The sequence below is a fragment of the Eleginops maclovinus genome, chromosome 1 (assembly GCF_036324505.1).
Source record: "Eleginops maclovinus isolate JMC-PN-2008 ecotype Puerto Natales chromosome 1, JC_Emac_rtc_rv5, whole genome shotgun sequence".
Classification (NCBI taxonomy): Eukaryota; Metazoa; Chordata; class Actinopteri; order Perciformes; family Eleginopidae; genus Eleginops; species Eleginops maclovinus.
Window position 1 is genome coordinate 23,606,641 of NC_086349.1, and position 13,492 is coordinate 23,620,132.

General features: G+C 42.0%; 2 protein-coding genes across 5 annotated transcripts; one reads left to right on the forward strand and one right to left on the reverse strand.

The window, feature by feature from the left end:
- Window positions 1-510: 510 nt before the first annotated feature.
- On the reverse strand, window positions 511-6,962 carry LOC134866893 (UDP-glucuronosyltransferase 2A2-like). The gene is made up of 3 exons (XM_063887095.1): window positions 6,793-6,962; window positions 3,775-3,829; window positions 511-2,492 (listed from the first exon to the last, which is right to left on the reverse strand). The coding sequence occupies exon 3, from the start codon at window positions 2,488-2,490 to the stop codon at window positions 883-885; it is 1,608 nt and encodes a 535-aa protein (XP_063743165.1). The 5' UTR covers window positions 2,491-2,492; window positions 3,775-3,829; window positions 6,793-6,962; the 3' UTR covers window positions 511-882.
- Window positions 5,257-13,411, forward strand: pfkfb1 (6-phosphofructo-2-kinase/fructose-2,6-biphosphatase 1). Of its 4 annotated transcripts, XM_063887159.1 has the most exons (15): window positions 7,162-7,254; window positions 7,684-7,912; window positions 8,247-8,372; window positions 8,496-8,592; window positions 8,729-8,795; window positions 8,873-8,947; window positions 9,195-9,251; window positions 9,338-9,459; window positions 9,586-9,793; window positions 10,128-10,274; window positions 10,509-10,613; window positions 11,078-11,207; window positions 11,721-11,783; window positions 11,871-11,935; window positions 12,887-13,411. In XM_063887159.1, the coding sequence occupies exons 3-15, from the start codon at window positions 8,279-8,281 to the stop codon at window positions 12,944-12,946; spliced, it is 1,290 nt and encodes a 429-aa protein (XP_063743229.1). In that variant the 5' UTR covers window positions 7,162-7,254; window positions 7,684-7,912; window positions 8,247-8,278; the 3' UTR covers window positions 12,947-13,411. The 4 variants fall into 4 exon arrangements, with proteins under 4 accessions (XP_063743214.1, XP_063743204.1, XP_063743224.1 ...); XM_063887144.1 differs by lacking the exons at window positions 7,162-7,254; window positions 7,684-7,912 and adding an exon at window positions 5,257-5,449; XM_063887134.1 differs by lacking the exons at window positions 7,162-7,254; window positions 7,684-7,912 and adding an exon at window positions 6,716-6,857.
- Window positions 13,412-13,492: the final 81 nt, after the last annotated feature.

Here is a 13,492-nt window from a genome sequence, read left to right on the forward strand (position 1 = left end):
TAAATGTTATGTAGTGTAAACACCCAGCTAGTTCTTTGAAGCAGGAGTGACACTAACTAGAGTCGGGACTAATCCTATTAAACATTGATATAGGTTTCAGATAATACACTGGTCTGTTATCCAACTGATGTTAATGATCTATGTACTGCAGTTCTAAAGAAGATAATGGGTTTAATTAGTGCTGGTTTACAGCAGTTAATAGGTTAGTGTTTGTTCATCAGCTACGCCGTGTAACAGAGCTACAGTCTTACTCAAACACCCAGCTCAACTTTTATTTAGGGTCAGAAATATCAGTTAAATGGTTTGATTCTGGATGCAATAGGCTAATGCTTGTTAACCTATGAAACTGACAACATGTTTGGTTATTTAATAAATCCAACATGTAGTATATCCCGCTACAAACTGCTGCACCCCCGTCACTTGTTTCTATAAAGTGTTTTACCACTCAACATGTCCAAATTCAACTTGCTTTAAAGTTCCAATTAGATTTTTGTTTTGAAAAAATGAAACTGTTGTCAATCATTTATTATTTTTAACATTTCACAAGCATTGCAACATACAAACTGATGATGATTCATAATCAGAAGGAGGGGAAAGCAACACTTCATTGTAAAACTCATTAATGAATCACTTTACAGAATTATGCAAAGATCCCACTTGTATCTTCTTTTGCAAACATTTCAGTAGATTGAATAGTGCTAATGATTCGAACAGTTTAAAGTTGTTATTAATCAGCCTTAACAGCACTTTCCCACTAAGACATTCATGTGATATGTATTGCTTCCTGTTGTTGTTTGATAGTTTCTGGTCCACTGTAAATGACGGATGTTTTATCTCACTCTCATCAACAGTCTCCAGTTGACATCCTCATGCAGTTATCTATTAATTCTTTGACTTTGATGTGGACTTCTTGGTCTTTATCAAACATCCGATGAGCCATCTACAAGAAACCCAAACTAAAGCAATGATCAGAAAACCAAATGCTACAAAGACTGCTATCACATCTAGACAGTGATAGGCATACCATGGCAGCTTGTAGGACTCTGTACGCAGATGGGCTGCCCCCTTGTGCCTCATGACGAACTCCATCCAGAAAATGGCACTGTCTATGGGTTTCATTGGTTTGTCACGGTGAAGCTGTGACAGTTTAACCATGTTCTGTTTGTATGGCTTCTTTGGGTCTAGAATATTCTTCAGAGCGCTAGTGAAGGATTCAACATCCAAGGTTGTCACTTCAACAATCTCGGCCACTTCCCGGGACTTCAGACGCACCATGTTGTCATACTGGTCAAAGATGAGAGGGATGCCTAGAACTGGTACACCGTGGTAGATGGCCTCGTAAATTCCATTAGTCCCCCCGTGCGTGACAAAAACCTTGGTTTTAGGGTGACCTAGAATATCGTTTTGAGGCAGCCATTCAACCAGCATCGTGTTGTTTCCCAGGGTTTTGGGTCTTTTCCCCATGTGTCTCCACACAACCTTTTGGGGGAGATTTGCAAATGCAGCCGCAATAATCTCCGAGATATCAGGGCCCAGGTCGCTTAGCAGGGTCCCCAGAGTCATTACAATCACCCCATGTTCACCAGAACCCTGCACAAATGCCTCTAACTCTGATGACAGAGGCTTGGAGGGCTTTCCCTGGAAGCCTCCGATGTAGACAACGTTGGGCATGGTGGGACGAGGAAACTCGAATGTAAAGTCGACCCGCATTAGCCAGAGATCAGCTCCCTGGATGAGAGACATGGCGCTGACATCAGGTCCAAAATAATGATCACACACAGCCTGGTAAGGTGGATTGGAGACATAGTGGTACATGTAAATCATTACACTTTGCCGGAATATGTTGTAGATTCTCTGGAAAAAGTCCATTTTGTCTGAGTGGTCGGAGAACAATGCAGGGATGTAGGAAAGAGGTGAAGGAGCGATGGCAAAGTGGCCCTCGCCACTGAAAAGCCAACGCACGTTGAAAACCAAGGGAAGCTTGAGATAGTGTGCCAACAGCACTCCGCCTGGAAATGCAGGGTCCGTCAGAAAAAGATCATATCCAGTTTCCTGCAGCTCCTTAATTAGTGTCTTATTCTCGAAGATGCTGACAACCAGCTGTGCTACAACTTTCTGGTTCTCCCCCATCATGTCGAAAATATTCCTATAAAACTCAAGGAGGGCCCAGAGTGAGCCTTTATTCCGACGGATCTCTATTGACCTCTTCAGAAAAGAGGTCATGAAGTCCTGGCTTTCTAAGTTTTGGGATTGTTCCTGGGGGACAGTGATGGAGGTGTAATGTTGTGAGAACTCTGAAACGTACCAGCTGGTGGAGGAACGAATAACCGTGATTTGATGGCCCTTCGAATGAAGCACTTCCAACAGGATTTTCATGTTTAGCCAGTGGCTCCCATCGACTGGGTAAACCAGCACTTTTCCACCGTCACAACTGGAAAGCAGGGTAGCTGAAAACAGCAGGGTGAACGCCAGGGCTGGATATGACCTCATCACTGTGGAGGAGACACAGAAACTTTACTGAATAGATTTACAGTTCATGCTGTGCTCAAGCTGCCAAATAGCTACCTTACAAATGTTAGTTTAATACACTTGGTTAAAAAGCCAGATTCATTTAAGGTGTGCTCTTACATCATTCATTTCTCATAAATCTCAAAAAGGGAAGTTGACTGTAGCATACTTCTGAACCCAGATTCTCCTTATTTTCAGGCTGGTTTTGTGGATTTCATGGCAGGTTTGGTGTCATTTGTAAAGCTATAACGCTTTTATTATGAACATCATTTACATAAATACATACATCAATATACATTCAGTGTCCCAGACAAATAGGACATGATCTTCTCATATGTTGTCTGTCTTCTTTGAGCCTACAAAAATGAATACCAAACCATGGTACACCCCCTTGACATCAGCATCCGGACCAATACAATTTTATTTGGCACTGTCAGAACAGCTTTCTTCATTCTTCATTTGTCATAACGCTAAATGCCGGTTTGCGTGAAATCAGATTTTGAAATGAATGTCTTAAAACGTCCTCCTCTATTACGACATACTTCAATATCTATGCTCTTTGCCTCAAAATAAACATGAACTCTGTAAATCTCTTTTGAACCTGACTGGGTGTGGATAAGGCCCTTCTTTTTAAACTCTACATCTACAAACATGTTTTAAAGTTTATCTATGTTTATGATCAGTCTTTCGCCACACAGTATGTCTTTTCTTAACCTGTCTATGTGCCACATGTTGGTCATTGTCCTTCTCTGAGTTTTCTCCTGGAGCTGTTATGTACACTAGAGCACCAGTTAACCAAGTCAAAGTCCTTGTGGCCCTTAACCATTAAAGTAAAGTCTTGGTGTAAAGCATTAACAGTGAGCACAGCAGGAAATGTAGTGCAGAAGTTATTATTCTAAAATTAAAGCCACCGTAGCAAACATTGTGGTGTGTACAAAAACGACTTTTCATTTCAAACTGCAGCACACAGGACACGATAAACCACAACCTAGATGCACTGCCAGACTCAGCTGTATGGCAGACTCACTTTGATATCAAATGCGAAGGGAAATGGAGCATGATAGCTTCAAAAAGAAATTCATATTTGTGTTGACCTCTTTACACAAGGGGGGGTTTTCTAAGAAGCAGAAGCACGTTACAGCAAAGATGAAAAGCAGGCCTGTTAATGTAAAGAGCTTAACTGTGAAGAAATACCTCTGCACAACCTTTTGAAAAAGTAATTACACGTGCAGAAACACACAATTTCTTATCAAAATAGCTGCTCACCTCAGACTTCTCCCTCAGACCCGGTCCGAGTTGATCAATGAGCGGTCCTGCTGAGCTGCCGGTAGAAATGCAGGTAAATGTATAACTCTGCATGGCCCTGACTTATCCTTTCTGCTGCCTGTTTATCCAAACAAATGCAACCATGCGTAGGTCCCCCTGTAAAACCCTCCGCCCATTTCTCCCCCTGTTCTGACTGTTATGCTCTCCCGAAGCAAACACCATCTGGATATGATTTTACAAACTTCTGGAATGTTTTAAAGGTCTGATGCATTCAAACCCAACATCAGATTAGCATCTGCTCTCTGCAAGCGCACACCAATAGTTCATGAACTGTGTTGTGTGTCTTTAGATAGATAGATAAATACTTCCATTTTTTATGAAGAAAAGGCGATTCATTTCATCTTCTATATAGTTTTTCAGAGTACACTTGGTCTGGTCGTTTTTCTAAGTAATCAATGTCTTGTTATATCTATGTATGACCTTTGAATTCTCAGAAATTAGTACATTATCTTGCATAGGCAGGTATTTTCACTTTCACCAATGGTTAACTTTCTGTCTTTTTCCTCATATTGGTGGTAATGTATTAAAACCTTAAAGCTTTGCAATTCTTTGCTTTAAAACACTAAAGTTGTGTTGTTGAGGCGTCAAGGTGGTGCAATGGGTCACAAATACAATTATATTCATAAAGTGACTTCCTAAAACAGCTCGGCACTGCATTTGTTTTTAAACGGTGCAACTCTTTCTACAGGCAGTCAAAGTGTTTGGAGGTTATGACTGGCCACAGAGTTTGAATTTAAGAGCAGGAAATTATTTAAAACTTGCGGTTGTTGTTCATCTTGTTACTTTAGTACCCTATTGTCAAATTGGTCAAAGCCATTCCCCCCATGGGTGATGAAAACCATGGTTTATGGTGACCTATATAAACTATGTGGTTTTGAGGCAACCATGGTGTTGTTTATCAGAGCAAGTGGTTTACTTCCTTTTTGATTCCACCAGTTATCATTACAATGTGGTATGTTTCAGCTGTCCATATTTATGACGAACGCTCGTCCTATTCTTTCAAACGCGATATCTCAAGAATAATTTGAGGAATTTTGGCACGTCCACATGGACCCCAGGTCATTGCAACGTCACAAAACATTGGTCACGATCAGAGAATGCTTAAGCTAATTATGACAATTTAAAACAAAAGTCTGAAAGGAGGGAAAAAGGGATGACATTTACAAAATACATGAAATAGACTACAAAAGCATGATAGTGTCCCTGACCAACATGGTAATCTCAAGTTTACTTTATTCGTCGTCATAATGTCATCCCCTGTGCAACAACAATCACCTTTCCAGTGACCTTTGCACATGTTACGACACGCCCTCTCAGTGCAGCTTCTCCTGCATGTGTGTATGTTGTGAACTCTGGCCCTGGCAAACATTAAAGGACAAGACCATCGTGCTGCTATCATATGTCACATGTGGCGTGAAAAGAGAGGGCTCGAAGGGGTGGGGGGTTGCTTTGGCAGTGGGGGTTTAGTTTCTTTAAAAAGAGCATCTATCCCATTGCCACCAGTGCGTGGATTGTGTCGGGCGGTCTTTATCCGCTCTGCTGGCTGCTTCCTTGGAGAGCAGAATGGAGCCTCCCCAGCTGGAACACTTGAGGCGGCGCAGGTGTGACAGTGCAGGTGAGCCTCTGCACAGAGCATGCCGAAGTAATGCGTAGAAGACTCCTTTTAGCAAGTTTATAGTAAAGTGTGACATATGCAGGCCATGTGTTCATACGTTGTGCAACACAGGTCACAATATGAAAGTAAAAATAGAACTGTGTCATATAACGCCAGCCTTTAAGCAGCAAGGAAGGGACTTCCTTGTTGAGTGAAGCAACTGCTCAAGTAGCGGTGACATATCAACAGTAAGAAATAGACAGCAGGTTTAGAGAGTTGCCTGTTATCTAATGGACTCCATTGTCGCTTTTTGTTTATATAACTCTCTTATACTTGTGTGAGTTATTTAATGAGACAGTCGATGAGACAAAGAACTAACCCGCTCAAAACTACAACAACAACAACAACAACAACAACAACACATTAATAGGTGATTCTGCAAGAAAGATATCATCTCTGAGGAGGCTTTGACATATTAACTGGAATTTGCTCATGTTTTGTTTAGATTTCCTAGAAAGAGTTGTAACTTCTAATGTCTGTGAGTGTGGAGGCTGTCTGTAAAAGAGAAGAGAACTGGAGAAAGTATTTGGAGGAAATGCCCAAACTCCAATCCCCTGTGGCTGTTGATTGGGACACGCTGAACTCCTGTCAGGTCAAACGCCCAATAGAATAACATGGACCTTCTCTTAATGGTCCAACTGGGCTCCAAACAGGAAATGGTGGTCATTAGTGCACATCGCTGTCTTTCTGCCCAAGAGAAACAGAAGCAGCCAAAACCGGGTACAGGACGTTGCCTGTTTGACGTTAATGGATTGAGTTACATTAAGGTTTGTCCTCTTTTTGGATCAGGCAGGCTATGTTTCACATGTCATACACATACATATCTGCTGACTTTCAGAGAACACAGAAGCTTTCGAGTGCTAGTATTGCAGGATATTATTGATATGACCCTGAACAATAACCCTGTCACATCACAGTGAGGTAAACAAACAGCGTGTGTGGTACCATCTGTGCTCATTTGAATTCATGAGAGGATCCTCTCTTCGTAATACTCGCCTCACAGGACGGTTTGAAGCTGCGTCGCCACAACAGGACGCTGGATATGAATGGTTCCCTGCTCTCTGACATCACTACAGAGAGTTTATCCGCTCACTTAAGGCCTTAGGGAATAATAAAACAGACGGAGAGACAGACAAGCAGCATGGCCTCAGGTCCCCCCCCACCCCCCACCCCTTTTCCACCAAGTGCTTCTCCTTAGCAACAGTCAGCTGACCTGCAGTAGGTAGAGTTCAGTGAAGCACACACATATCACAGAGCCGCTCAGTCATGGCTCTCACCGTGAACACAGAGCAGAGGAAACTCACCCAGACTCCTCTGCTCAAGATCTGGGTGCCATGGGTGGGCTGCAACTTGAACCGCAGGAGAGGATGTAAGTGCAGCTTGAGGAGAAGTAGTGTGTGTTGCTGTTTGTTCTACTCTTTCTCATTCATTTTAGATCAATGTTTTGAAACCGCCAGCAGGCATTGGTGTGTTTCGTACTGCTTCATACTGACTAAGCTCCTGTCGGGGGCTGCAGACAGACACACAGAGGAGTCAGTCATGGGATGACAGCCAGGCCTCCCTCTCTGTTCAGTGTCTGACGTGGGCCTTTTGAGCATTTTGCTGACGCAGCATACTCCATTCATAATCGAACAGCCTGGAGGCTCTCCCTGTCCTGTATAGTCACACACTGGACCGTCCGGCTCCTTTGTGCGACCCTGCAGTCTGTCTTTATAAATTACATTGCATTTTTTGAGACAGACATGCAACCACTGCGTAATGACCGGGTAAGAAACATGCAAACGGTTGGAAATGAAGTTGAGTTTGTGTGGAAAATATATAAGAAGAAAAGGCTGATTAATATCCGAGGTCAATATACTATGAGGCATGTATTTTCTTTACTGTAGTTGTATTAAATCCAGGGTTTCTGCAGATAATCCAAATGTCCGAAAAGGCAGGGAGTTTATTATAAAAAAAGGCAGATATTTGTATTAAATTAAATGTCTTTCAACAGTTAGAAAAAGAGCATGAAGAGTACATTTTAATAACCTTTTTTTCTCTAACGCTGCAAATAATGAGTCATTTTGTATTCCTTATCTAATGTGTCTTGCACTAAAGTCCCACGATCCAGATAGCTGAAAAAACGTGCACACATTTAGTCAAAAATGTGATTCTGAATGGCATTTAAAAAAGTCTTCAATGCATTTTCCCTTAAGCTGCTGCTGACATCACTGGGTGTAGTGCCACAGTCTGGACCAAAGCATCATTGTGAAGATTATTGGTGTTTTATTGGGAACATTGAGTGAATCTGAGCTGATAACCTCCGGCAGGGGAGAGACTGACATTCAAACACGCTCGGATATTAGGAGTGTTTGTTCCTGTGATCGTGGGCCATATGGTGAAGCTGACTGTGCTTCCTGAGGAGGAGGAGATGGAAAGCACCTCGTTAGAAAACGTTATTTAAATATTGTTTGCATTGCCTTGTTTTGGTGTCTGTTTATCTGATTTTGTTGCTGGCTGCTTCTCCCTAAGATGTGCAGATAAGCCAAGTGACTCACTACGCTCGTTTGCAGACATTTGAGCTGCACCCTGCCGCTCTTACTCTCTCTCCTAGTGATAATTATCCAGGCAGTGACACAGTGAACACAGGACCTGCAGCACAGAGCCTCACACTCTCTCATTCAACCATTTGAACAGTCACATTTGCACCAATAACACTAACATTTCAGCAGCATTCGGTGACTGCAGCTTTATGTTAAATGCATTTGTCTCCCATCAGCCTCGGTGCCTCAGTTCTGTAACTCTCCCACGATGATTGTGATGGTGGGGCTGCCAGCCAGAGGGAAGACGTACATCTCCAAGAAGCTCACCCGCTACCTGAACTGGATCGGAGTGCCCACAAAATGTCAGTGAAAAAGCATCCGAGACGAGAAGTGTTTCATGTTTAAAGAGTTTTAGATCATCTCTTCGAACAACATTAGGTTTTCTTTCCTAAAAAGGAAGATCTCTGTTTCCCTGATTTTAACAGCATTTAACGTGGGCCAGTACCGGAGGGAGGCGGTCAAGATCTACAAGGACTTTGAGTTCTTTAATCCCGAAAATGAGGAGGCCATGAAGATACGAAAGTAAGAAGGATGTCAAAACAGACGGATGTTTATATTTAAGTTTTATCTGGTCTGATTATTCTTGCCACTTTGATTGTTCTATCATCATTTGGCAGTTGTGGTTGCTTTGGCTTTAAGAGTTTCTCCTCTCTTTTAGGGCCTGTGCCTCAGCCGCTCTCAAAGATGTGGCTGCATACTTCTCAAAGGAGCAGGGACAAGCTGCCGTGAGTAAGAGGACAACACAAACTGTCCCTCTTATCACGATAAAACAATGAATAAACACCTTGATGTTTATCTCCAGGTATTTGATGCCACAAACACCACCAGGGAGCGGAGGGCAGTCATCCTGAGTTATGCAAAGGAGAGGGGTTACAAAGTAAGTACGGATGTTTGAAATTTTGAGAAATGTGCTTATTCTGTTTCTTGCAGAGATACCTGAAATGATTGAGCACTCTCATATCTGCCTGTTCAGTATGAATCTAGAGCTTGCATGTTGTAAGCTTATTTTAGTGTAAAGAGGCAGGGGGAATAGCTATGGGCTATTAAAATCGCAGACTCATGTTCTGAAGGGGAACATAAAGTATACATTTCATTTTATAAATTAAATGACTTCCTGTACGCAGGTGTTCTTTGTGGAATCAATCTGTGACAACCCGGAAATCATTGCAGAGAATATTAAGGTGAGTCGATGATATTGTTCTTTATTTTTAAATGTTTGCCGACACTGTACGGATATAGTTTTCAATATAAAATATTTTCTTTCCAGCAAGTGAAACTGGGGAGTCCAGATTACGTTGATCGTGACGAAGACGAGGCGATGAAAGACTTCAGCCGGCGCATCGACTGCTACAAGTCCAGCTACATGCCCATCGACGATGAGAAGGACAGGTACTTACCCATGATGCATTTCTTCCTGTGAGATTAAAACCATTCTCACAAAACAGTTGTTTTTTTTCTTTAGTTGCGGACAAATCGATTTAATATTCGGTTTTCCCCAATGCTGATTTCAAACAGGAAGCTGTCCTACATCAAGATCTTCAACGTGGGCAGCCGGTACCTGGTGAACCAGATCCAGGATCACATCCAGAGCCGGATCGTGTATTACCTCATGAACATCCACGTCACCCCGAGGTCCATCTACCTGTCCCGCCACGGAGAGAGTGAGCTCAACCTGTCAGGACGCATCGGAGGAGACTCAGGACTCTCCCCTAGAGGACACAAGGTGAGGAGACCACACCACACCTGGGGAAGAAGTATTCATATCCTTTAAGCAGTAACGCCTCACTGCACAAATACTCTGTTATAAATCCTGCTTTTCAAATGTTACCTAAGTGAAAGTATGGGGAGTATAATCTGAAAGTATTAAAGGTAAAAGAGCTCAATGCAGAAAAATGTCCCCTTGGACTGTTATGCTATTAAAAATGATATCATTGGATTAGTAATGCATTAATACAAAAACAAGGTTTGACAGTTGTATTTGTTTCATCCTACAATCAACATATTTGAAATCCCTAAAAGACAAATGAAGATGTTTATATTACACTTGTTGTTTCCAGTATGCGAAGGGTCTGGCGACCTTCATCAGAGGTCAGAACATCAAAGAGCTGAAGGTGTGGACGAGCCACATGAAGAGGACCATCCAGACCGCCGAGGCTCTGGGGGTCCAGTACGAGCAGTGGAAGGCCCTCAATGAGATAGACGCTGTGAGTTCATTAATACATCTCTGGATCGGAAATGATTAGTCTTATCATTACACAACAAACCCAAATCAAAAAAGGCTTCTTTTATTTTTCTAGAGGATGTTTTCAGATGTGCAGTCATAGTTGAATTTATTAGCTGTGTGTTTGGTACAAGAATCTCCGAAACGTTGACCTATGAGCTGTAAAGCAAGCCTTTTGTTTTACTGCTTCTGTTCATGTTTTTGTTTTATCTCAAAGGGTGTGTGTGAGGAGTTAACCTACGAAGAGATTCAGGAGAATTTACCGGAAGAGTTTGCACTGAGAGACCAGGACAAGTATCGGTATCGTTACCCAAAGGGGGAGGTGAGTGCTCCGATGAATATTCTAGAGACTTGTTTTATTAAATCGTTATAGTATCTGAACACTCAACCACAGTCTGATGTATTGTTTTGCGAGCGGCTCTACTGATGCACCTTGCCACATTCGTAGAAATCTTGCGTAGAAATGTGGCCGAAATCAAACCCGGAACTTTGATTATAATAAAAAGTACTATATTTGTAGTGCAGTATGAAGCAGCATAACATGTAACTCCTCTAGAAGAGAAAGAATACTTTACATTGCTCTTTTAAAACATGCTCGTTGGAGGGATTTAGAAGTGCTTGCAGCTTCATATTAAACAGAGAAGCTTGTCTTGCTGAATCCAGACACGGTCCTCATGAGAGAGTCAGGTCGGGTCAGTTCATAGCGTTCCCATACCGAGGGGCCTGAGAAGCTATGATAGATTGAGCCTGTTTTGAATTATTAATCATTTTCTCTCTCTTTTCCAGTCCTACGAGGACCTCGTCCATCGTCTGGAGCCGGTCATCATGGAGCTGGAAAGGCAGGAAAACGTTCTGGTGATCTGCCACCAAGCTGTGTTCCGCTGCCTGCTGGCCTACTTTATGAACAAACCTGCAGGTAAAGAAATCCAGGCCTCGAAAAATATCCTGACACCGAAGAATGTCACATTGTTCGCAATGACACAAACGATTACTACCTATTTAAATACCGCACAGCTCTTGCACTTTAGATTCTGATGAACTGTACATTTTTTACTGAGTCATTTGTCACTTCCTTATTGTATATTTATATTTTACTGGAAACTTTTGTGTGTTTCCTTTTATTTTGTATTAATAGTTTTCAAATTAGTTTCTGCTTTTTTGCAACTTAATTCCTTTGACTGTGTTTTTTTTTTTGGGGGGGGGGGGGGGGGGGGGGGGGGGGGCAAGCAGTGCCTTTAATATAGTACAGATGAGAAGTAGGGAGACAGAGGGGAAAACGTGCGGCAAAGGGACTCAGGCCGGATTCGAACCTGGGTCCACCGCATGAGGACCAAACCCCATTATATGGCCGCTATATCTACCCACTGAGCTATAGGACGGCCATTTCAACTTAATTCTGATTGTATTAATAATTATTTCTTCTCTGAAGAGGAGCTGCCTTATCTAAGATGCCCCCTTCACACAGTGCTCAAGCTCACACCGATAGCCTACGGTAGGTGGTAAACCCTCGAGTGTGTGACACTTCCATATCTCAGTAAATCTCTCTCCCTAGCACTCTCTCTTTCTCTCTTAATTTCAGGCTGTAAAGTCGAGTCATTCTTCCTCAACATCGAAGCAGTCAACACTCACAGAGAGAGGCCAGGGGTAAGTTTCCACAAGCACACAGATTCAAGATTCAAGAAGCTTTATTTATCCCCAGCGAAATTGCTGTGCAACAGTTGCAGGACAAAGTGGGAAAGTAATACAAAGTGAGAGGTAAAATCAAACCAACTGGCAAGAGATCTGCCATAATAGATACTTAGCTGTGCCAGCTATCGGTCTGCGGTACATTACATACGTCTGGTGGCTGACGCTGTAGATGAAATATATATGTTCAAGGGAAAAAGTTTGATTCTTAAGCATTAAGTTTCACTGATTTCCACACACTTCATTGTTTTGCTGCTGCCTCACTTGGTCTTCACAAGCCTCCTACAGTGGCTAGTTTGAGCTAATGTAAGCATACTTTAAGTATGCTGTGTTACTGACACCAGTAACGTTTTACACCTCTTTTATTTGTGCTAATGTTACTTTACATTTGACCATGTTACAGATCACCATGTAGATCTGTTTAAACCATATGAAGGGAAACTAGGCGTCATATTATCCTGTAATTACCACTGCTATACAGAATCTATACAGAGTAAACAGATAGAGGCAGGATATTAATATACAATAAATCATTTATGCTGTATAAAAAAAGTTACGCATTCACAAATACTGCAAGTCAAAATTGAAAGGAAACATAAATGTATTTTTTAAAGATGTATTATTGAGTATTTCCCCTGATCTGTTTATTAATTGGTTTCTTTGACAGAGACAATGTATGTGGGCGTTGTAACATTTAAATAAAGCGCCCCGATGCATTGGTCTTCTATCCTGAGCTACAGACCTTTCTCAGACCTTTTTTTGCAATTTTATTGTCTAAAGCCTAGACAAATACAGCTGTACAAACTAAAAATAAAATGGTGACTGGTTCCAGTGCACACTACATAATCAAACCCACTCTGAATTATTGAAAGTAGGAGTTTGGGTTTTCAATTTCTGTTCCTTCTGCAGAACGTGGACATCAACAGGAACCCGGGGGAGGCTCTGCAGACCGTCCCTGACCACATATAAATGCTGTTTTGTGAGGAAGGGACTTCAGACACATACAACTGGACGTGTTGCTACATATTAGCTCCACTAAATATAAGAGATGCACTCCAGGGTAATGGTAGGCTTTAAAGCAGAGGAAGCCTTTATGGTAGAAATGGGACTAAACGTTCACTACAGGAAAACATCAGAGGCACACACCGCTGCTGCACTGACTGAGCAGGATATTCTGTTTCAAGCGACTGGGAAACCTTTATGTGTCTTATCTGACTAGAGTTTGCTCCTTTTATTAAAAGTGTCACATTGTTTACAAGATAAGATTTAAAAGCAATACTAATGCACTATGTTTTAACACTGAGAGAAAAACCCTTAAAAAGATGTGTAAAGGTCGTAACTGTAACACGTCTAACTGTTGCACGGATAATGTGTTGTTGATAATCTAATTATAAAGGTGGGTCAGCACCGTGGACAGCACCCAAACAAACAAAACATGTTGTTGTTGATTCTGGCTCCTGGATTTAAAGTGAGGAAAGGAGATAAGACGCCAAGATTCAAAGGCTTTATTCATAG

What these genes read in the sequence shown, in the direction of transcription:
- LOC134866893 (XM_063887095.1), bottom strand. Translation starts at nt 2,490, where the DNA reads ATGAGGTCATATCCAGCCCTGGCGTTCACCCTGCTGTTTTCAGCTACC.
- pfkfb1 (XM_063887134.1), top strand. Translation starts at nt 6,755, where the DNA reads ATGGCTCTCACCGTGAACACAGAGCAGAGGAAACTCACCCAGACTCCT. An exon ending in CTTGAACCGCAGGAGAGGAT is followed by an intron (nt 6,858 to 8,246) that starts GTAAGTGCAGCT and finishes GTCTCCCATCAG; the next exon opens with CCTCGGTGCCTCAGTTCTGT. An exon ending in GATCGGAGTGCCCACAAAAT is followed by an intron (nt 8,373 to 8,495) that starts GTCAGTGAAAAA and finishes TGATTTTAACAG; the next exon opens with CATTTAACGTGGGCCAGTAC.